This window comes from Triticum urartu, chromosome 6 (assembly GCF_003073215.2).
Source record: "Triticum urartu cultivar G1812 chromosome 6, Tu2.1, whole genome shotgun sequence".
Classification (NCBI taxonomy): Eukaryota; Viridiplantae; Streptophyta; class Magnoliopsida; order Poales; family Poaceae; genus Triticum; species Triticum urartu.
Genome location: NC_053027.1, coordinates 4,007,693 through 4,030,448, shown reverse-complemented (window position 1 = coordinate 4,030,448; position 22,756 = coordinate 4,007,693). Strand labels below are relative to the sequence as shown.

At 45.8% G+C, this 22,756-nt stretch overlaps 1 protein-coding gene across 1 annotated transcript; it reads left to right on the top strand.

The window, feature by feature from the left end:
- Positions 1-4,383: 4,383 nt before the first annotated feature.
- Positions 4,384-8,150, top strand: LOC125514002. Its single transcript, XM_048679241.1, has 5 exons — positions 4,384-4,752; positions 5,386-5,610; positions 5,728-6,242; positions 6,327-6,482; positions 7,988-8,150. The coding sequence occupies exons 1-5, from the start codon at positions 4,384-4,386 to the stop codon at positions 8,148-8,150; spliced, it is 1,428 nt and encodes a 475-aa protein (XP_048535198.1).
- The last annotated feature ends 14,606 nt before the right edge of the window (positions 8,151-22,756 follow it).

The following is a 22,756-nucleotide window of genomic DNA, read 5'->3' as shown; positions in this document are numbered from 1 at the left end:
CGCGAGGAGAGGCAAAAGGAAGATCATCGGAATGAATGGAGTAGCCAATGAGCAAGACTTCGACAAGTACGGCGACCCGAGGATCGAACATGACGACGATGATGAAGTAGCAGCATACACCACAAGAAGAAGCAGGACCATCCTACCTAAAGGACGTCCGTTCCACAGAAGAACTCCATTTGCGAAAAAGAAGGGCAAGAAGATTGTGAACAGATAGCTAGCTAAGATCGATTGTATTTAAATCGTAGCCTTCATTTCTCGATTGTATTTCATGGGCACTTTTTGAACTATCATGAATATTTTTAAATTTCATGGACACTCGATCTCGATCCCCCTCCATCTCGATCCCCCTCCATCTCGATCGCTATCCCACCCCGCCAGATCCGGTCCCCCTCGCCGCCGAGCACCCCCCGGTCAACCGCCGCCGCCGACCCCCCGCACCCCTCCCCTACTCAACCGCCGCCGCCGACCCCCCGCACCCCGCACACCCTCCCCCGCTCCACCGGTATTATTGTTTGATGATATTTTTTAAAAAATTATTACTGTCTTATAAAAAAAATATATTACTGTTACTGTCTTATAAAAAATATTACTGTTATGATTTAAACAAGTTTAAAAAATTATTACTGTCTTATAAAAAACTACTAATGGCGCACCACGGTGAGGTGCGCCATTAGTATGGATGTACTTATGGCGCACCGAGGGGTGGTGCGCCATTAGTATTGTGCCGTCCCCATCCATATTTGCTCCCCGACCCAAATTAACCTATCCCCTCTCTCTCCCTCGCCCTCGCCCTCGATCCCCTTCCCCTCTCCTCTCCCGACGCCGCTGCCCCGCCGCCTCGACGCGACCCCGCCGCCCGGACGCCGCCCCGTCCACACCACCGTCGCCGGAGCACCACCACCACCCGGACCTCGTCCCCGACATCCTCCCCGCGCCCCACTGCCCTATCCCTACGGCCCCCGTGAGCTCCCCCTCCTCCTCTCCCCCTCTCCCCCTCTCCCCTTCTTCCCTGTGTGAACTACGCGTACTTGGTTATCTCTGTTTCCTGTTCAGTTGCATTCTTCTCTACCATGATGGCACTTTACTTAGGTACTGGGCACTGCATAATGCAATACACGTGTAGGTTTCTTGTATTTACAAAGCAAATATAGTGGCTTTAAAGTATATATCTGAATAATGTATGACTTTATGAATTGGCTTGCATTAGAAAGTGTAAATCTGTCTTTGTGTATTGGATTAATGTGTACATTTTGGCCTTCCTGATCGTCCATGGATTACCATTTTCCTTCCAAACTCATAATAATATAGTTATCTAATCACTAATGTACCTCTTGAAAGTTGAAACGCTTGACGGTATCTACAGATGAGGCTCAATGTAAGCTAGCTGGTCTCTGTGCGCTCTCTGCGCTTGCAGAGTTGCCAACTAGCCAAAATAATTCTTAATTCTTTTTTGAACTATACGTATCTTGTTCAATCGAATTTACAATCTAGGATGTCAGTATAGTTCTAGTAATACCTATTTTAATTTCTTAATACTAGTGTTTTCTTAACTAGAAACTGTAGGAGGGCTCTGATGATAAAATTTGGTCCCGGTCACACTCACCTTTTAAATTTGGATCAGAGGTAGCAATAAGTTTGTTCTGGGAAGCAATGAACAAATTGTGTAGTCTGATTAAACACACACACACACACAGTAACAACAAACCAATGTGGGTTCTGAATCACTACTGGCGCAGCAGGTCTTTTGCTGCAAAGGGATTGTTGATTAATTTGCTAATCACAGTCTAACAAGAGACAACAACAATGCATATATGTACAATTCCAGGATTCATCTTACTTTACTGATGAAACGGACAGATTCTTTTCACTGATGAAACCATAAACCAACATCAGCAGTAGCAGGTTGAGGCCATTTCCTCTGAAATTTGCCTGCCATTTGATCAACATTTCAGTGCAATAAATTGCAATATTTCCATCTAAGTATCCTTGCTTGGCTTCTGGTGTTTTTATTGCTATAGGATTACTAAATGGGATCTTCTAGGATGTTATCTGTTGTTCAAAAAACTGAAAATGTAGCAGTTGTGACTGAATATCCAATCTAGTGGATAGTAGTGGAATGCTAGTTTAGCTGATTTGTTGCTGTGTAGGATCTTTATTGTTGGTGCCTCAAAACTGAATATGGTTTTTTCATAACATAACTTGAGGAGCAGTTTATTTAGTAAAATGTGATTTTAGGTATCTCTTTTACTATGTACTTGACACTCTTCTTGTTTATGCATTCACTGTATGTTGCACTTTCTTCTTCCTAAGAGTTCATTGATGTAGATGCTTTCCTGATTTTTATTGGGAGTAAAAACAAGAATCTTTTCTCCCTGGATAGTAACAGGACAAAGGTGAAAGTTGCATGTTGTTTTCTCTGTAATTTAAGAATGTGATTTAGTAAATTACAGTGTAATCTCTCCTGGTAAATATAGACAATAGTAAATTACAGTTGAATGTAATATGCCCTAGAATTACAGTGTAATTTAGCCCATATTTTCAGTGTAGATTGCAGTGGCATGGATATTTACACCACATTGCTTGTTGACACTCAAACTACAATACATCAGGCCTTATTATAAGTAGCGAAACCATGGACTGAAGAGGCTCAGCCACATAGTGACCTGACTGAGTCATTCTAGTTTCTTATATGTGTCCAGCCGGCTCAGAGCACCGTCTGGCAGTGCCTTCGTACTGTTGCTGATCACTTCCCTTGATTGTTTCAGCTCAGTCTTGCCTGCATCCTAAGCAATGGAGGCCTTTTTTCACATGCCAATGTATTTTCCATGTTGTGATGGAGGCCTTTTTTGCCTTGTCCACCCGAGAGGCCCTTGAGTTTGCTGGAATGTCGATTAACTTCCGTTCTGGCAAATTCGGGTACTCCATATGTCCTATTTTCAGCAAAGGTCATGCTAAAATTTTCCGTGAATTTTAGCATGACTTTGCTAAAAATAGGACATATGGGGTACTTGTGACTAATGCATGGGCCGGGGTATCTTAGTAGTTAAGTGCCCCGGCGTACTTGTGACTAATGCATGGCTTTTAGGGTGCCTCGGTGTCGATAAAAACCGAAATGATGAAAGCTTAGGCTTTTAGGGTGCCTCGGCGTCGAAAAACCCTCAATGATAAAAGCTTAGCTTTTAGGATGCCTCGGTGTCGACAAACCCTAAATGATGAGACCATGATCTTGTTCCTTGACAATAACCAACTTTTTGACCAAACTTTGTTCCTATTTATAGAGAAACATGGCCAACAACGATGAGGCCGGGGGTTCGGGCGGCAAGAAATTCTGGGAGCTGTCCTAGGAGATGGAGGAACAACCTCACTTGTATGAGGACGCCGCCTTCCCCACCGATCCTGAGACCACTGATGGTACCGCCGAGGATGACCCCACTGATGCCACCACTGATAGTGCCGCCGAGGATGCCACCACTGATGATGGCGGCGCACGCACAGATGGCAGCCAACCGAAGAGGCAACGGAAGGACCGGTGCCCGACCGTGCTCCGCACCCTCAAGGAGGAAGTTACTGAAGTGGACTCCAACGGGAATCCAACGGCGCCCGAACGAATAGTCAAGGGGTACTCACTTCAGCTCGGGTGCATTCTCCGGAGCACCGTCTCGATCAACACCGAGAACCTCAGGCATCCTGACCGAGCGAATTTGCGCAACCTCCTCTTCACGAAGCTGCACGAACGATACAAGTTCCCCGCTGAATTTGAAAACACAAGCCTCAAAGGGAATAAAGTGAACAGGGCTGCCCTCACGAAGATGAGCACGGCCCTGTCTACTTGGAAAAGCAATGTGAAGAGAATGATCGAGAAAGGTGAGAGTTATGAGAAGATCAAGGAGAAAAATCCTTCGATCACCGAAGATGACTACAACGACTTCAAGATCAATTGCTCGAGCACCGCAAGCTCCGAATCAAGTAAGTGGGGGAAAGAAATGCGGGAGCTGAACTTAGGGGAACACACACTCGGTCCCGGCGGTTACAGAGTGGCGGAGCCTATATGGGACAAGCAGGAGGCGGACCGTGCCGAGCAAGGCCTACCGCTCCTCTTCGATAAATACGGTGAGAAGCAGACCAGGAACTTTGTCAGGGCCCGGTACAAGAAGGACCTGAAAACAAAGGAGCTAACCACGGATCCGAAGACCAGGGCGCTTGAGCTTGTTCTGGTAAGGAATACACCCCCGCGTAATTAGCTCCATATGGTTGCATTCTAATTAATGAAGCCAAATTTCTAAATGGTTCACATTCCTTCCGCAGGCGACTGAAAGCAGTAGCGCGGGGTCGACTAAGAGAAACCCTTGGGACACCACTCTAAATAGGGCGTTGAATGTAATGAAGAACAAGGATAAGCTCAGTAAGCCGACGTCAGCTGGTCGTGTGGCCGGCAAAGGCTTGTCGACAAAATGGTCGTCATACTATAACACTGGTGGGCGAAAGGAGAAAAAGACCAGCTCGGAAAGCCAGGCGCGCGAGGTTCAAGAACTCAGGGCACAGGTGGCGCGGATTCCGGAGATTGTCCAAGAGCAAGTGCAACAACAACTCGGAGCGACGATCACCGCCATTGTGCCTACCTTGATCCAGGGGATTAGTGCGTGGATTGCGGGCGGCCAACAGGGGCCGCCCCCGATTCCTAGCTTCACGGCCAGCAACTCGCAGAACGCGATGGCGGGGCCATTGGTGTCTCCGGCGGAGGCGACATTGGTGTCTCCGACGCCGGCACGGGAGCTTAATGCACCCGGGTGTACGTCGGCCGGCACCTCTGCAGCAAGCGGCCCCTCCGTCAACTGCACGCCCGCCGTTGGCGGTGCCTCGACATTAGCCGAGCTCGACGCCATCATCACAGTAACTAATTAAGCCTCTCTCGGCCGAGGACTTCATCTCCTTGCCTTTGACTGGGCATCCCTGACGCCCTACATGTTTTCGCAGGGCACCGCCGACGTTCCGTGCACTCTCCTGCACTTCGTGAACAACGAGTTGGTCGATGTCGCCAAGGGCAAAATCGTTCAACCGGGCAACCCCTTGTTCCACGGTACCCAGATGCCACCCAACTTGTTTAGGGTTCAACTGGTTCGGGTGCTGCCAGGCTGCGATGAGTTGTTACCTCCGATTCGACCTGTCGGGGCCGACGATGATGACGTGATGACCCTCAGCGCCTGCCTGAGCTGGCCCCTGCTTTGGCCGAAGAGCCAGATTCGTTTGGGGGCGGGGGACACCACCCCAAAGACAACACCACCAGTCGTGCCGGCGCCAAGTCGGCCCCATGGAAAGACCGCCGCAACGGTGCCGGACATCCCTATGCCACTGGATCCAAACATGCATATGGCACAGGATCAGAACGACGACGACGACGATACATTTGCCAACGTCGATCAGTACTTTGCCGATCATGGGTATGGTGGCGACTTCATGGGGCCTCCTTCTCAAGAACCCAACCCAACAAAAGACGTGCGCGATCTAGCTGGTACCGCGGAGAAGCCAAGTTGCAACAAGCGTCGTCTGCAGTTCAGCTCTCAGGAGACGCCTCCAGCTGCCGACTTCACCGAGCCTCAGATAGGCGAGGTGCGAAATATGATCAGCCCCAACACACTCAAGAAGGCGGTCTGTGAGCAGAACTCGGTCCCATAACAGGAGAAGAAGAAGGCACGCGAAAGAAAGACTAACAAGGGTGCGGGCCAGCCGGCACCGAGTACGATCCATGCTCCGGACGGGCCACCTTCACCTGAGGATATCTCGAGGAGGGTGCATGTGGCGGGTAGGCCGATGCTACCGAGAAATATGCTCGATGCTGCAACCGGTGCTATGCGGAGTCTGCATGACAGTGTTCTTTCTTTGGAGAAGCGGCGTCTCGGAGAGAAGGAGGTGGCATACCCGGTTTTCACGGCCAAGGTGCCAGAGGGCAAGGGCTTTGTGGATAACTCCATCGGGGGTACGATCGTCCTGCGGTTTGATGACATCCACGCTATGTTGAACCTTCATCCGCTGCACTACACCTTCGTTCGGCTATTTTCGCTGAGTATGGAGATGCGGATCATTCGCGACAAGACCCCGGACATCGTGATAGTCGACCCCTTCTACATGCATGCCAAGATCTTGGGCAGCGCTGGGGACCGGCAAGTCGCGAGTTCTTACCTCGAAGGCGTCATTCTGGCAAACCAAGATAAGGATAACTTCCTCGTGCCTTACTTTCCCGAGTAAGTCCTCCCCTCAACCGCCCCGTAACATATGAATTCTTAGATTTCGATCGTTTTTCTTTTAACATTCTGTGTTTTCTGCAGTGACACACATTGCACGCTCATCCTCCTAAGCCCCAAATATTCCATGGCCACGTATTTTGACCCGGACCATCAGTCGAACGTAGACTACACAAATGTCAAGAAGGTTCTTGATGATGTTCTCCCCGGCTACGTCAAATCTGGAGGCACCTTCACCATGTTTATTTGTAAGTACGGCAAGCACATGTTCTCCCACAATACGACGTCCTGCTGCGTCAAGCAGCCGCCTGGCGGTCAGAAGGGTGCCTACTACGCCATCCATCACATGCGGGCGATCGTACGGGACCATCATCAACTTCTACTACCGAGTAGACTCAAAGATTGGGCCACGAGCGTGTCGGCAGTCCAGGACGCGGACATCAGACAAGAATTCTTTCACATCCAGTCGGAGTTTGCGGAAATCATCCATCAAGATGTCCTTCGTACCGCGGGGCAGTTCTACCTCATAAATCAACCGTCCAACAGTGACATCGACACAATCCTACAAATGCAGGCTGACAACGCCCGTTCTTTCATGACTCCCACGATAGACGGTGGCTTCATCCATGCTCCGGTCCCTTGAGTCGAGTCTAAAGCAGTGATGCTGTGTCTAGTTCTGAAACATTGATTGACTCATGTTGTAATTAAACTTTAATGAACTTGTAGTATGTCTCTTTGGTTTCGAGAGTCATTCAACTTATACATCGATGCTATTAATGTCTTGCTTTTTCTCTTCCGATCGTTCTGTTGCATACTTATATATTGCTTATGTATTGTCTGTGAATTGGTACTAACGTTTCGTTTGGCTACTGCATAGCGATGTCGTGGTATGTCGTGTACAAGGGTAAGGTTCCCGGAGTCTACGACGACTGGGAGGAGTGTTGGAGACAGGTTCACCGATTCAGCGGTAACAGTTACAAAGGGTACGCCACTAGGGCCGAGGCCGAATCTAGATACGCCCGCTATCTAGCGGGAGAGGGGAGGGAGCGTTGGAGGAACCGGATGAAGACGAGTTTCATCGTGATGATGCTCATCGTGATGACCGCAGCTCTCTTCTATGTGATGGTAGTTTAGATGATCGATATCGACTTGTGATGTGAAGACAAACTCGCGGTCTCGAGACTTGTAATATAATGTTCTATCTTTGTTCGGTCTTTTCAATTCGGAGACTAATATGATGACTTGTATTCGGAGACTAAAATGATGAATTGTATTCAGAGACTAATCTTCTATAGTATTCGATGAATCTGTTGTTGATGTGTGCTGTCTATATTTTGTTCAATTATACATTTTGTAACCTGTGCAAAAAACAGAAAATTAAAAAATAAAAAACCTAATATTCATACTAATGGCGCATCACATCATAATGCGCCATTAGTATGCCAAAGGATACTAATGGCGCATCACTAAACAGTGCGCCATTAGTATGCCGAAGTTACTAATGGCGCATCTTGCTGTCGTGCGCCATTAGTATGCCAAAGCACCTGGGTATACATGGCCCCCTGGGAGGCATACTAATGGCGCACTGTTGTATATACTAATGGCGCATCTGAGGTGCGCCATTAGTATACCAGATACTAATGGCGCACCAGCGGTGTGCCATTAGTAAAATATACTAATGGCGTGCTACTAATGGCGCACCACTAATGCGCCATTAATGGCCAAATTAGGTGCGCCATTAGTAGGCCTTTTCCTAGTAGTGGGCATGGCGAGGGAGTCTACGACGAGGTCCAGCAGCCTGACGGCGTCGACGGGGCAGATGGCGTCAACGGCGTCGACACGGCGAGCTCGGGCAGCATGGCGGCGTCATCGGAGGCAACTGCAGAGATGAAATCTGAAAAACGCTAAGTGTTGGCTTATATTGCAAATCCTTTGGTCCTGGTTTGTGGCACCAACCGGGACGAATACCCACCTTTGACCCCGGTTCGTGCCACCAACTGGGACCAAAGGTCTCTTTTTAGCAGCCAAAGGGCGGGAAGCAAAGATCTTTGGTCCCGGTTGGTGGCACGAACCGGGACCAAAGGTGGGTATTCGTACCGGTTCGTGCCTTTGGTCCTGGTTGGTGCCACCAACCGGGACGAAAGTGTGGCACACCTGTGGTGTGGTGGGAGTTTAGTCCCACCTGCTAGCTGAGAGAGCTCAGCACCTGTTTATTTGTTGCGTTGCGGCTCAGGTGCTGAGCTCCTCTCTAATTTGCAGGCATTACTTGCCTACCATTTGTCACTGCTATGTTGGGCCTATTGGGCCTGCGGGCCTGCATCCTGGCCCATGTACATATGGGTTTCTAGTCAAGTGCACGCCGCGTGGCCTACTAGGCGGCATTTATTTTTATTTTTTTCCAGTACTTTTGTTTTGTTTTTTGCATTATTTATTTTCTTTTTTTTTCTTTTTTTTTATTCTCTTTGATTTTAGGTCAAAAAAATTATAAAATATCTGTTAGTGGCACTAGTTTTCAAATTTGAATAATTTAAATTCGAATTATTTGAAATTTGCATGAATCACTAGTTTGTGAATAACTTCACTATAAAAATATTTTTTTGAGTAATTCTTTTTCCTACTATTTAATATTACTGTGTTTTATCATTATATTCAAAAACAGATTTTTGTTATTTTAGTTTCTATCAAAAAAATTCTTTATGAAATTATTTTTCCTATTAAAGTTTCTATAAAATTCTTTATGATAATTCTTTTTGCTATTACTGTTTTGAAGAAAAAATACTTTGGTAATTCAAGTTGCTATAAAAGCTTTTTAGTTGATTATTTTTGCTATTAAAGAGTATTATAGTTTTGTTTTAGTTGATCATAACAGAATATTTTAATTGATTCTTTTTGCTATTGAAGAGTATTGTACTTTTGTTTTAGTTGATCATAAGAGAATATTTTAATTGCTTATTTTTAGTTTATTCTTTTTGCTATTTGAGTTTCATAAAAGTTTTCCAGTTCATTCTTTTTGCTATTAGTTTATTCTTTGAGCTAAATGACCCTAAAACTGAAAAACACTTCAAATGAACTGTGAAAAGGTTGAAAGTTGGCATGGTATCATCATTTAACCCACATAGCATGTGCTAAAAAGTTGAGAGGGTGACGGCAAAAGCTAGATGCACTTCGTGTACAAAATGGACAATCTCTTTCGAAGTATCAGGGTTTTGGACGAAAACTCATCTATTACAAAGGGATTTCATTTTTTTGAACTTATTTGAACTCCAGACTTTTTGTGTGTTCAAAAGGCACCTTTCAAACCCACATCATCAATTTTTTACCCTTTCTGACTTCATTTGGTATTTTTCATGCATTTACTGATTTCTTTGAGCTAAATGACCCTGAAATTGGAAAGCACTACAAATGAACTCCAGAAAGTTTGAAAGTTGGCATGGTATCAGCATTTCACCCACATAGCATGTTATAAAAATTTAGAGGGTTACGACAAAAGCTGGACGATGCACTTCGTATACAAAACAGACAATCCCTTTCAAAGTTTCATGGTTTCATACAGAAACTCAACTATTACAAAAGGCATCTCATTTCTTCACATGTAACTGCAGTGATATTCTAGATCAAAGGCATCGTCATAATAGTTGTGGAGACAAAGTCTTCACTTTTTCTTCGCTTGTGTCCTTTGCTTATTGCGCCTTAACCATGGATAATCTTCATTGTTTAACAAGGTGCTTGGGTCAGACTTGACTTTGAAGGGAGGAATTTCATGAAACTTTTCATAATCTTCAGACATGTCTTTCTTGCCCTCCAATCCCATGATGTCTCTTTTTCCTGAAAGAACTATGTGGCGCTTTGGGTCATCGTATGATGTATTCTGTTCCTTATCTTCTCTTTTTCTCAGTTTGGTAGACATGTCCTTCACATAGAAAACCCGTGCCACATCATTGGCTAGGACGAATGGTTCGTCTGTGTACCCAAGATTCTTCAGATCCACTGTTGTCATTTCGTACTATGGGTATACATGTACCCCGCATCCTGACAGATTGACCCATTTGCACTAAAACAAAGGGACCTTAAAATCATGTCCGTTGTCAAGTTCACATATGTCCACTACGTAACCATAATATGTGTCCTTTCCCATCTTGGTTGCTACCTCAAAGTGGACACCACTGTTTTGGTTGGTGCTCTTTTGATCTTGGGCGATTGTGTAAAATGTATTCCCATTTATCTTGTACCCTTTGTATGTCAATATAGTCGAAGATGGTCCCTTGGCCAACGAGTACAACTCATGAGGAGCAGAGTTGTCACCCTAGAGACGTGTTTGCAACCAACTACCGAATGTCTAGATGTGTTCACATGTAATCCAGTCGTCACACTGCTTTGGGTGTTTGGAGCGCAGAATATTCTTTTGTTCATCGACATACAGGGTCACCAAGGTAGAATTCTGTGGAACTATGTAGTGTGCTTGAGACCAAGAATGCCCGTCACTACATATTATTGAGTCCCCTCCTAGCGTCCCTTTTCCAGTCAGTCTCCCCTCATACCGTGATTGAGGGAGACCAATCTTCTTAAGGTTAGGAATGAAGTCAACACAAGACCTAATGACTTCCCCTATTTGATGGCCCATGGAGATGCTTCTTTCTGGCCTAGCGCGGTTACGGACATATTTCTTTAGGACTCCCATGAACCTCTCAAATGGGAACATATTGTCTAGAAATACAGGGCCCAGAATGACAGTCTCGTCAACTAGTTGAACTAGGACATGCATCATGATATTGAAAAAGGATGGTGGGAACACCAGCTCGAAACTGACAAGACATTGCGCTACATCACTCCTTAACCTTGGTAGGATTTATGGATTGATCACCTTCTGAGAGATTGCATTGAGGAATGCACATAGCTTCACAATGGCTAATCGAACGTTTTCTGGTAGAAGCCCCCTCAATGCAACCGGAAGCAGTTCCATCATATTCACGTGGCAGTCATGAGACTTTAGGTTCTGGAACTTTTTCTCCAGCATATATATTATTCCCTTTATATTCGAGAGAAGCCAGATGGGACCTTCATACTGAGCAGACATTCAAACAAGATTTCCTTCTCTTCTTTGGTAAGAGCGTAGCTGGCAGGACCTTCATACTGTTTGGGAGGCATGCCATCTTTTTCAGGACCTTCATACTGTTTGGGAGGCATGCCATCTTTTTCGTGCACACATTGCGGGTCCTCCCTTGCCTCCGGTGTATCTTTTGTCTTCGCATACACACCCAAGAAGCCTTGCAAGTTCACGCAAAGATTCTTCATCATGTGCATCACGTCGATTGAAGAGCGAACCTCTAGGTCTTTCCAGTAGGGTAGGTCCCAAAATATAGATTTATTCTTCCACATGGGTGCACGTCCCTCAGCATCATTCGGAACAGATAGTCTGCCAAGACCCTTTCCAAAGATTACTTGTAAATCATTGACCATAGCAAGTACGTGATCACCAGTATGGATGGCGGGCTTCTTCCGGTGATCTGCCTCGCCTTTGAAATGCATTTCTTTCTTTCGACATTGATGGTTGGTTGGAAGAAATCGACGATGCCCCAGGTACACATTCTTCCTGCATTTGTCCAGGTATATACTTTCGGTGTCATCTAAACAGTGCGTGCATGTGTGGTAACTCTCGTTTATATGCCCTGAAAGGTTACCGAGAGCATGCCAATCATTGATGGTTACAAACAGCAATGCATGCAGGACAAATTTCTGCCGTTTCTGCTCATCCCACACACGTAGACTGTTTACATTTCACAGCTAGAAAAGTTCTTCAACTAATTGCCTTAGGTACACATCAATGCCGTTGATGGGTTGCTTAGGGCCTTGGATGGGAACTGGCATCATAATGAACTTCCGCTTCATGCACAACCAAGGAGGAAGGTTATGGATACATAGAGTCACGGGCCAGGTGATGTGCTCTGCTCCCCGAAAGTGTTAATGCCATCCGCTCTTAAACCAAACCATACGTTCCTTGCGTCACCTGCAAAGTCCGCCCAGTACATTCTCTCGATTTTTCTCCACTGTGACCCGTCAGTGGGTGCTCTCAACTTCCTGTCTTCCTCACGATCCTCTCTGTGCCATCGCCTCAACTTGGCATGCTCTTTGTTTCTGAACAGATATTTCAACCATGGAATTATAGGAGCGTACCACATCACCTTGACAGGAACCCTCTTCCTGGGGCGCTTGCCATCAACATCACCAGGGTCATCTCGTCTGGTCTTATACCGCAATGCACTGTATACCGGGCATGCATTCAAATCCTCGTACGCACCGCGGTAGAGGATGCAGTCATTAGGGCATGCATGTATCTTCTTCACCTCCAATCCTATAGGGCATACAACTTCTTTGTTGCATACGTACTGTCGGGCAATTCGTTATCCTTTGGAAGCTTCTTCTTCAATATTTTCAGTAGCTTCTCAAATCCTTTGTCAGCTGCAACAATTCTAGTATGGTACCGAGCTTTGTGTTGCCATCTTCGCAATTGGGGTACAACCCTTTTTTGTGATCCTCTAACATGCGATCGAACTTCAGCTTCTCCTTTTCACTTTCGTACTATATCTTTGCATCAACAATGACCCGGCGAATATCATCATCAGGCACATCGTCGGGTTCCACTTGATCTTCAGCTTCCCCCGTTGCAGCATCACCCTATTCAGGGGAACATAGTTGTCATAATCACAACTAAGGTAACAATTGATCCAACGGCATAATGATACCAAGCCTCGGCATGAATGGCATATTTTCTAATCTTTCTAATCTTCAAGCACATTGCATCCATCTTGATCTTGGGATGATCGACAACATCCGCAACATGCAACTCCAATATCATCTTCTCCTCCTCAATTTTTTCAATTTTTCCTTCATGTAATTGTTTTCATCTTCGACTAAATTTAACCTCTTGACAATAAGGTCAGTGGGAATGTCCGGTTCACATACCTCCTAGATAAAAAAATCCATGTCACGTTGGTCGGCATAATTGTCACATACACTAAATGAACCAAATAGTTTTAAAAGATAATACATACCACATCCAAATCGTAGACAGGACGTGGGCCGACGGAGGCGGATACTAAGACCAACGCACTATATAATAACAAACAATAATAAAAGTAAGAAAATTACACAAGTATCTATCTAAATCATACGAGTAAGAACCTTTTCCTTTTAGAAACAAGATAAGATGAAGAGGCTCAGCACGGTGGTGCCCGCACGAGATCGGCGCGGGCGCTCGACGACGGTGAGGCCGGGGACGGGACAGGACGGACCGCCAAACCAAGACAAATCTCGAGGAAAATGGAGCTCGGACAAGGAGCTTCGATAGGAGAAAGCTTAAGTGTGGCTCCGGCATTTCATCGAACACCTCATGTGCATAGGAGGTGAGGCAGAGCACCACAAAGCTCTCCCACGCCCGGCCAGAAAAACACAGAGCACTCCACTGCTCTGCTCGCGGGCGAGCAGGTATATATAGGCATCTCATTGGTCCCGGTTCGTGGCTGGAACTGGGACTAGGGACCAATGGTTGTGGGCCAGGAGCGAGGCCCATGGGTCTCGGTTCGTGTCTGGAACCGGGACCAATGGGTCCAGACGAACTAGGACCAATGCCCCACGAGGCCCGGCCGTCCCCCTGGCCTCACGAACCAGGACCGTTGCTCCCATGGGTCCCCGGTTTTGGAGTGAACCGGGACTAATGGGCTGGCCCTGCCTAAACTAAAGCCCTGTTTTCTACTAGTGATGGTCCGGGAGGTTTAATTGCACAGGTAGTCACGCCAAGATAGGGTGGTTGTCTTATCGCCCGGTTCTTTAAACCGGTCAGTCACTAAAGATATTCTCCATATCTCGCACTTGCCATTTCTGACGGTTGTCTGTTAGGTCAGTTCTCCAGGAAAAACAAGTGATCACAGAGGCCTGGCGAGAAAGCCAACCGGTGACCACCGCAGCGACATTGATCTTCCGGCCGCACATTGGTTCCCGGGGCTACATATGCATAAGGAAAATGTTGCCCTGGGTTGCTGCTGTCAAAATCAAAATGTTTGGCCACGATGTTTCAGTTTTTTTCAAAGTTTCAACTTTCTTTAAGAAAGTGCTTCCGCCATCTCTGATTACCCAGCTAAGAAAGTGCTTCCGCCACTATACGTATGCATAAAGAATACATTAATTTGGTCATAGTACTATTGTGAACTGTTCAATTAGTTCTTTACAACATAACCCTGCAAAAAAGACAAGAATTTAATTCCATGGTTTTGCGTGACTTCTATTATCTCAATGAAAACACCAGCGTAGATGCAAGGCCACGTTGAATTTGTGTAAATCTTGGATTCCTAGTCCACCCAGGGCAGTCAGCATGCACACTTTTTTCTAGTTTACTTTGCACCTCCCTCCTGGTAACTCCTTGTCTTGCGCCCATATAAAACGTCGGTGAACCTTGTCAACCTCCTTAAACAATTTCTTATGTGCTCGCAGGACAGTCAGTGCGAAACCAACACCCGGCGACCAGAAATCGTTAGCATCCTTCCCTTCGATCCAGCAAGACTAGCACATATGTGTTACAAAATGAACAGGAGGTGAACCAGCCTAGTACGAGTGAGGGTGATTTGTAGACCCATGTATTGCAATAGGAAATCACCACACTGGTCCCCAAAACTCCACAACACACTATCCAAATCAACTTATCCATAGAGGATTGGTGCCACTGAAGAATTGCTGAGGTTTACTCAAAGCCTAGTGGACTTGATGGAGGTGGCAAAAACGAAGACATCGTCACCGTACAGGCTGACACTCAGCTTTACTTCTCTCACAGGCAGCGACGACAGATCACCTGCATCAACTGTGGCTTCGAGGATGCGGTGAAGGGGTCAGTTGCCATGATGAAAAGGAAGGACGATACTTAAGCTGCCATGTTATGTAGTATGTGAAGTGGTTTATGTTGAGATTCCTCCTCTATGTAGTAATTAGATTTTTCTACTTTTATTATGCAGTGTGGTGTGGCCTATCAGGTGGAACATGACAGATTTACTCGTACGAACCCTTCATCATCTATATTATCTAATATCAACAGACATTAGTCAAATTGTGTTACTGATTGGTGTCTCAAAGAGTTGGTTTGGTTAGTGCTTTGCTATGTGATGGCCATGTGGATGGATGAGAAGCTAACACTACTAGGAAAACCCTTACCAGTAGCGCTGGTTTTTTTGGCTATTAGTAGCGCGGGCAGGCGCGCTACTGCTATGGCGCTACAACTATTTTGTAGTAGTAGCGCTTGTTGGAACCGGCGCTACTGCTATCTATATCTAGTAGTAGCGCGCCTTTGTCCATCGCTACTGGTAATACTAGTAGCATGCCCCTACAACCAACGCTACTGGTAAGGCAGCGCTGCTACAACTCCAATACCCCACGCTACTGCTAGTATTTTTTTTATGTTGTTGTATTCGTATTTTTACAGGTTTTGTACTATTACAACGTACACATACACTGAAGCTATATGAAAAAGGAATGTCTCGTCATCATCATCGAAGTGGTACAACATAGTCTCATCATATCAACATAATCTCAACACAAATGATGTCGATCTCATCATCTCGAAATAGCGAAACAAGTTAGTGATCACATGTCTCTTACATTGTCACCGTAGACACATGTTTCCTCATCTACTTAAACTATGACATACAAGATAAGAGCGATCATGATGATCAAAAGAGGTTTTATGTAGTAGTTTTTGCAGTGGCGCTGGTTCTGAATCCCCTGTTGTGCTATGAATCTCAAGTAACTAGCTTCTGCTTCCGCTCTGCTATCAAACCCTTTCTGGCTTCCGTTGGAGAAGCCAGAGACTTGGGCCTGACACTCTGGCCACTCATCATAAACACCCGGAACATGCCCTACATACACGGCATACCACTTCCTCGCAATCGTTGATCTATATACCTGTCAGAGATGCACACACACCACACACACACACACACACACACACACACACACACATATATATATATATATCATGAAGCGAATTCAACGAAACATTTATGAAATAGAAGCAACATATATAGTAAACATAGTTAACAAATTTCATCGTACCGAAGGTAATTAACTAGAGCACGGCACCATACATCTAATAGTTTCATCGTACTGAGAGATTCCAAGTTTCGTCGTACAGAAAGTAACAAGTAACTAAACAGACACATTGATTTTAAGTAGTGCACTCTTCCCATCTGTCCATATCCGGAAGGGTGCACCAAGCTTAGTGAAAGGCGTCATGTCCTGACGCTGTAGGGCAGTGTGGGTTCGGACGGCAGCTCGCGATATTGGGCCGCCGAAGAACATCCCATTATCTTCGAGGACATCTTTCATGATGATGGACGCAATTTCCCGCTGGATCCGGTAGAAATCATTTCGAAGTTGATTATCTGGAATGGCTCCAAAGGCTTTGACCCATCTCTGGATATGGGTATCAGATGATGATTTCATGCAAAGTGATTGCACATCCCTTCTGTACTCCATCATTAGATGGATGACGAAGAATCAATCATTGTCACTTCTTGCCGGTTGCTGGACGCAACAGAAGTCAATCTTGTGGCCGAAACAAAGCCCGGCCTTATTTTTTTTGCATTGGATGTAGCCACCCCGCATGCTGAAGCCCAGCATAGCTCTGTCCACAACATATTTTATGTGTGTGTAATCTTTCTTCTGTATGTTCTTCGACGGGTCCGAATATAGAGCGCAGGAGTAACGCGGGTAAAGAACGATGAGAACGGCATGACACCCCCTGCTGCGCAAAATACACGATCAAGTTATCCTCCATGCGTGCAAAGTAACTATTGAAATGCACGTATGTGTTATAGTGCTATCCGTGGATGACTTACCTGGGATGATAAGGTAGGAGAATCGTTTCTTTGTCCTTATTGCTGACCAAGAATTCTTCGATGTACTGACTCGGATATTGACGGTTGGCGTCGTTGATTGACAAGAAGCCCTCATGCGTGTAGTATGGGTCCGTGACCGCAAGACCGGTGACTTCCTCTCTCCTGATGATGTAGTTCATGTGCAGCGCATACAGGCGGACGACCATAAAATCGAGTGTCCACATTTGAAACATCTGGAAGATGTAATCAAACCTCGGGAAGAAGAGGTCCGCGGGGCATGTGTGGCCATACATCTTGCAACGGCTCGGCACATGAACCGTATAAAGTGGGTATCCTGGATCATCCGAGGCGAGGAGGCTTCTCTCTGTCGAAAGCACATGGTCATGGAGTCTCTTGAGATCCCCTTCTATGGCAGATAGTGCATTCGCCGGTACCATTGGCTCTCCCTCGACATGGATTAATGGCGCATGTTTCATTGGTACATGGTCAACCTTGGTCGAAGGTGGCTGGCTGCTAGAACCAACATTGCCAGCTTTATTTGATTTTCTCGCCGCCGGTCTCTTCCTCTGCTTCTTCTTGGTGGGCTCAGGTGCTGGTGGGTCTGTCAGACCCTCCCTGAGCACCACCCATAGTGTTTTCGGGCTCAGCACTGCACGACTATAATTAGTTGAGCTTGGGTGGAGCTGGCATCTGGAGGCGTGTCCTACGAGGATTGCATGAACAAAGACTTCTTGCACTCCTGAGGATGCTCCGGCTCTGGTACATGCATCTCATATTCATATGGTTGACTCATTGTTACTTCGTTGTCAAAGGCAGTATTGAAATACTAGTTAGGGTCATCGGCATCCTCCATGTCATGATCCATATCCTCTTCCATGGGGCAGATGGCATCATCTGCCAGAACGGTTGGCCCTCCTTCCTCATGTCTCTCGATCTCAGCAAGTAGCACAGACGATGGATGTACTTGTGTAGGTGGTGTTGTGGTCATACCTTCCTGAGGTCCCGTTGGTGTGCTCCCAGGCACCTGAACACGAAGAAGATTTTTCGGCCACAGGATCGGCCAATTTTTTATTGGCCAAGCTGCATGGGGGTCTCGTCATCCTCTCAATCGGTTTGTATCGGACAAGGGAAACCCTCGTAGCCCGCTTTCACACTCACCACGGAGACCCTTAAGGCGTTATCATGCATCTGCCGGCGGTGAAACAATTGGTCCTTAGGCTTAACTATAGTAGCATTCCCCACATCCACCAACCCGCCCTTCATGTGGTAAAGGAGGGTGCACGGAGTGGAGTCAGCCTACAAAGACATATACGTGCGGCATCAGAGATCCAAAAAGAATGGCAACTGAAGATTAATTAATTAATTGAGTTGATGAAGGTGCGACGCATATTTACCGTGAGGGCGTTGAGCTCAGCCAATGTCTACGGCCCGACATTCAAGCCAGAGACGGAGCTAGGGCTGCTGTGGGAGCTGGGTGCAGGAGCAAGTGCTGGAGGAGGTGAAGGTGTGGTTGTCATACTAGGTACGGGCATGGGTGCGGTGTTCATTGAGTTGCTCCCGGTGAGGCTGGGCATGGGAAAATCACTTGGTGGCGCATTTGGATTTTGTTGCACCCATGTGACCACTATTGGAATCAATCTTGTAAAGGGAGCCACCATATCATCTCTACAGGCAGCGTTGGTCTCAGCTTTTGCTTTCTCCATCGCCCGAGCCACCTTCTCGTCGATAGTCACTTGACCGAACTTCTTTCTCTGTCTTTTGGCCTCGGGGTCCTTGTTATAATAGTACTTCCACGTGGCACCATCCCCGGAGCCGTGCAAACGTCCATATTGCGGCCACCGGCCGGGCGGGCGTCCCATCATTATGTTCATGGCCCGGTTGAAAGGAGTTTCCCACTTGTACTTCGCCGACGACTAAGTCGACGAGTCGCTTTCGGCCGCAAGCTTGTGTTGCTCTCTCTGCAAAATGGACCGTGAATCATTTAGGAATGCGACTAGAATGTAGTAGACTTCATTGATTAGAAGCTAATATGTAAGGTGGTAAAAGGATAATTACCAGTATTCTCATGAATTTCCTAGTCGACCCGTCGGTGAAGAAAATCTTTTTTTGGGGGTCCCAAGAGAATCGGGCCCTGATGAAGTCGTGCTCCCGCTGGTCGGCGAACTCAGCCAATGGGTCTGGGATCTCCTGACATTCACGTTCTACATCCTCCTTAGCCCACACGGGCCTCTTTCCCGTGTAACCATGACTTCCAACGTGGTGGTTCCCCATGTTCTTTGCCTGCAGCTGCTTGCCTCTCTCCGACCTGGCCTTGGCAGCTTCTTCATTGCAAGTCTCCTTGAACTTTTCAAAGTCCTCTATCGTAATTTTTGGATTGTCTGGAACAATCTCGGCGTAGGTTTCATGGTCTACTTCAATCACCCTTTTCACCCTAGTTTTCTAAGCTCTCAGTGCGTTGCTGAACTTCCCTAGGGCTTTGTTGTTGATTTTTTTCATGGCATCATTATCCCATGGGTCGACATCGTCATTCCGACCGGGGAACTAGAATCTTGCGTGCAACCTAGTTAGGAGTAGCTTCTTCAAATTTTCATTCTTCCGTATTTTCGTGGTGTTGATGTTATCTTGCGTGCAACCTCAAACGGAATGAAACCTCCGGGAGAGTTATTTTTGGAACGGAAACAATCCAGGAGACTTGGAGTATACGTCAGGGAAGCTTCAAGGTGGCCACGAGGCAGGGAGGCGCGCCTGCCCCCCACTAGTAGATAAAGGGCCTTTAGTCCCAGTTCATAAGGGCCTTTAGTCCCGGTTCTGGTAGTAGATAAGGGTCGTTACTAAAGCCTCCCCCTTTAGTCCCGGTTCTTATACAAACCGGGACTAAAGGCCCTCCACGTGGCCGCTGCCTGGAGGTCCACCTTTAGTCCCGGTTGGTAACACCAACAGGTACTAAAGGAAATTTTATGTTTTTTTTGAAATTTTTTTTTATTTTTTTTGAATTTTTTTTATTTCCAAATTTCTGAATTATTTTAACCTCTAATCTCTAATCACCCCTCATCACTGCTCAATTTAACATCTAATCTCTAATCACCCCTCATCATTACAAATCATCTAACTTCTCGGACAGTCACCCATCCTCTCACTACTCCAACCTGAGCACGCTTAACTTCCGTGTTCTATTCTCCCTCGTTTCCAAGTCTGCACTTGTTGTTTTCCTGAAAATAGTAAGATGTCAATCCTATTAACCCTCAGGAATTTAGCTTGAGCATGAAGTCACACATTTCACTGTTTGAGTTTGAAACTATTGTTCTAAAAAACAATAATTATTTAGTAACACTAATATTTCTTGAATAAGTAGTTTGACCACAGTTTGACCATAGTTTGACCACAGTTTGACAACAGTTTGACCAATGTTTGACCAGATTCGACCAAAATTCAAAAAACTGAAATAATTATTTAGTAACACTAATATTTCTTGAATAAGTAGTTTGACCATTGTTTGACCACAGTTTGACCAGATTTGACCAAAATTCAACAAAACTGAAATAATTATTTAGTAATAGTAATATTCTTGAATAATTATTTAGTAACACTAATACTTCTTGAATAAGTAGTTTGACCATAGTTTGACCAGATTTAACGAAAATACAAAAAAAACTGAAATTTGAGCATAACTTTTTTCCTTTTAGAATCTGAGGATTCTAAAAGTTATAGCCGTTTTACGTTTTCCCTGCACTTTTTGCAAAACATGTCCAAATTTAAGTTTTTAAATTTTCCTAACTAGTAGATGTAGTAATATAACTACCTCTCGAAGGATTTTATTTTTTGAAGTTTTTATCATTTTTTTATTTTTCCAAAACAAAAAAGGCGATCCACTTGGGGGTAGAGTTTGAAAATGGGACCTTTAGTCCCAGTTTGAGACACAAACCGGGACTAAAGGGCATCGCACCCTTTAGTCCCGGTTCGTGTCTCAAACCAGGACTAAAGGTCTAATCTTTAGTCACGATTTGAGACACAAACCGGGACGAAAGGGGGCACCCTTTAGTCTCGGTTTGTGTCTTAAACAGGGACTATAGGGCTCAGGTGAACCGGGATTAATGCCTTAGCCACACGAACCAGGACCAATGCTCACATTAGTCCCGGTTTGTGACTGAACCGGGACTAATGTGAATATTGCCCTGTGACCAAAGCCCTGTTTTCTACTAGTGCCCCTGGGTGCGCCCCCCACCCTCGTGGGCCCCTCGTGGCTCCCCTGACCGACTTCTTTTGCCTATATATGTCCATATACCCTAAAAACATCGAGGAACAGAATAGATCGGGAGTTCCGCCGCCAGAAGCCTCCGTAGTCACCGGAAACCAATCTAGACCCGTTCCGGCACCCTGCCGGAGGGGCAAATCCCTCTCCGGTGGCCATCTTCATCATCCCGGCGCTCTCCATGACGAGGAGGGAGTAGTTCACCCTCGGGGCTGAGGGGATGTACCAGTAGCTATGTGTTTGATCTCTTTCTCATGTTCTTGAGTTGGCACGATCTTGATGTATCGCGAGCTTTGCTATTATAGTTGGATCCCCGGGTACCGAGCTCGAATTCGCCCTATAGTGAGTCGTATTACAATTCACTGGCCGTCGTTTTACAACGTCGTGACTGGGAAAACCCTGGCGTTACCCAACTTAATCGCCTGTCTTGCATGTGCTTATCTGTGGTGACAATGGGATATCATGTGATGCACTTGATGTATGTTTTGGTGATCAACTTGCGAGTTCCATGACCTTGTGAACTTATGCATAGGGGTTGGCACACGTTTTCGTCTTGGCTCTCCGGTAGAAGCTTTGGGGAACGCTTTGAAGTTCTTTGTGTTGGTTGAATAGATGAATCTGAGATTGTGCGAGGCATATCGTATAATCATACCCACGGATACTTGAGGTGACATTGCAGTATCTAGGTGACATTAGGGTTTTGATTGATTTGTGTCTTAAGGTGTTATTCTAGTACGAACTCTATGATAGATTGAACGGAAAGAATAGCTTCGTGTTATTTTACTACAGACTCTTGAATAGATCGATCAGAAAGGATAACTTTTAGGTGGTTTCATACCCTACAATAATCTCTTCATTTGTTCTCCGCTATTAGTGACTTTGGAGTGACTCTTTGTTGCATGTTGAGGGATAGTTATATGATCCAATTATGTTATTATTGTTGAGTGAACTTGCACTAGTGAAAGTATGAACCCTAGGCCTTGTTTCAACACATTGCAATACCGCTTTCGCTCACTTTTATCATTAGTTACCTTGCTGTTTTTATATGTTCAGATTACAAATACTCATATCTATCATCCATATTGCACTTGTATCAACATCTCTTCGCCGAACTAGTCCATCGAGACAATTTACTATTGTATTAGGTGTGTTGGGGACACAAGAGACTCTTTATTATTTGGTTGCAGGGTTGCTTGAGAGAGACCATATTCAACCTACACCTCCCACGGATTGATAAACCTTAGGTCATCCACTTGAGGGAAATTTTCTACTGTCCTACAAACCTCTGCACTTGGAGGCCCAACAACATCTACAAGAAGAAGGTTGTGTAGTAGACATCAAGCTCTTTTCTGGCGCCGTTGCCGGGGAGGTTAGCCCTTGAAGGTATA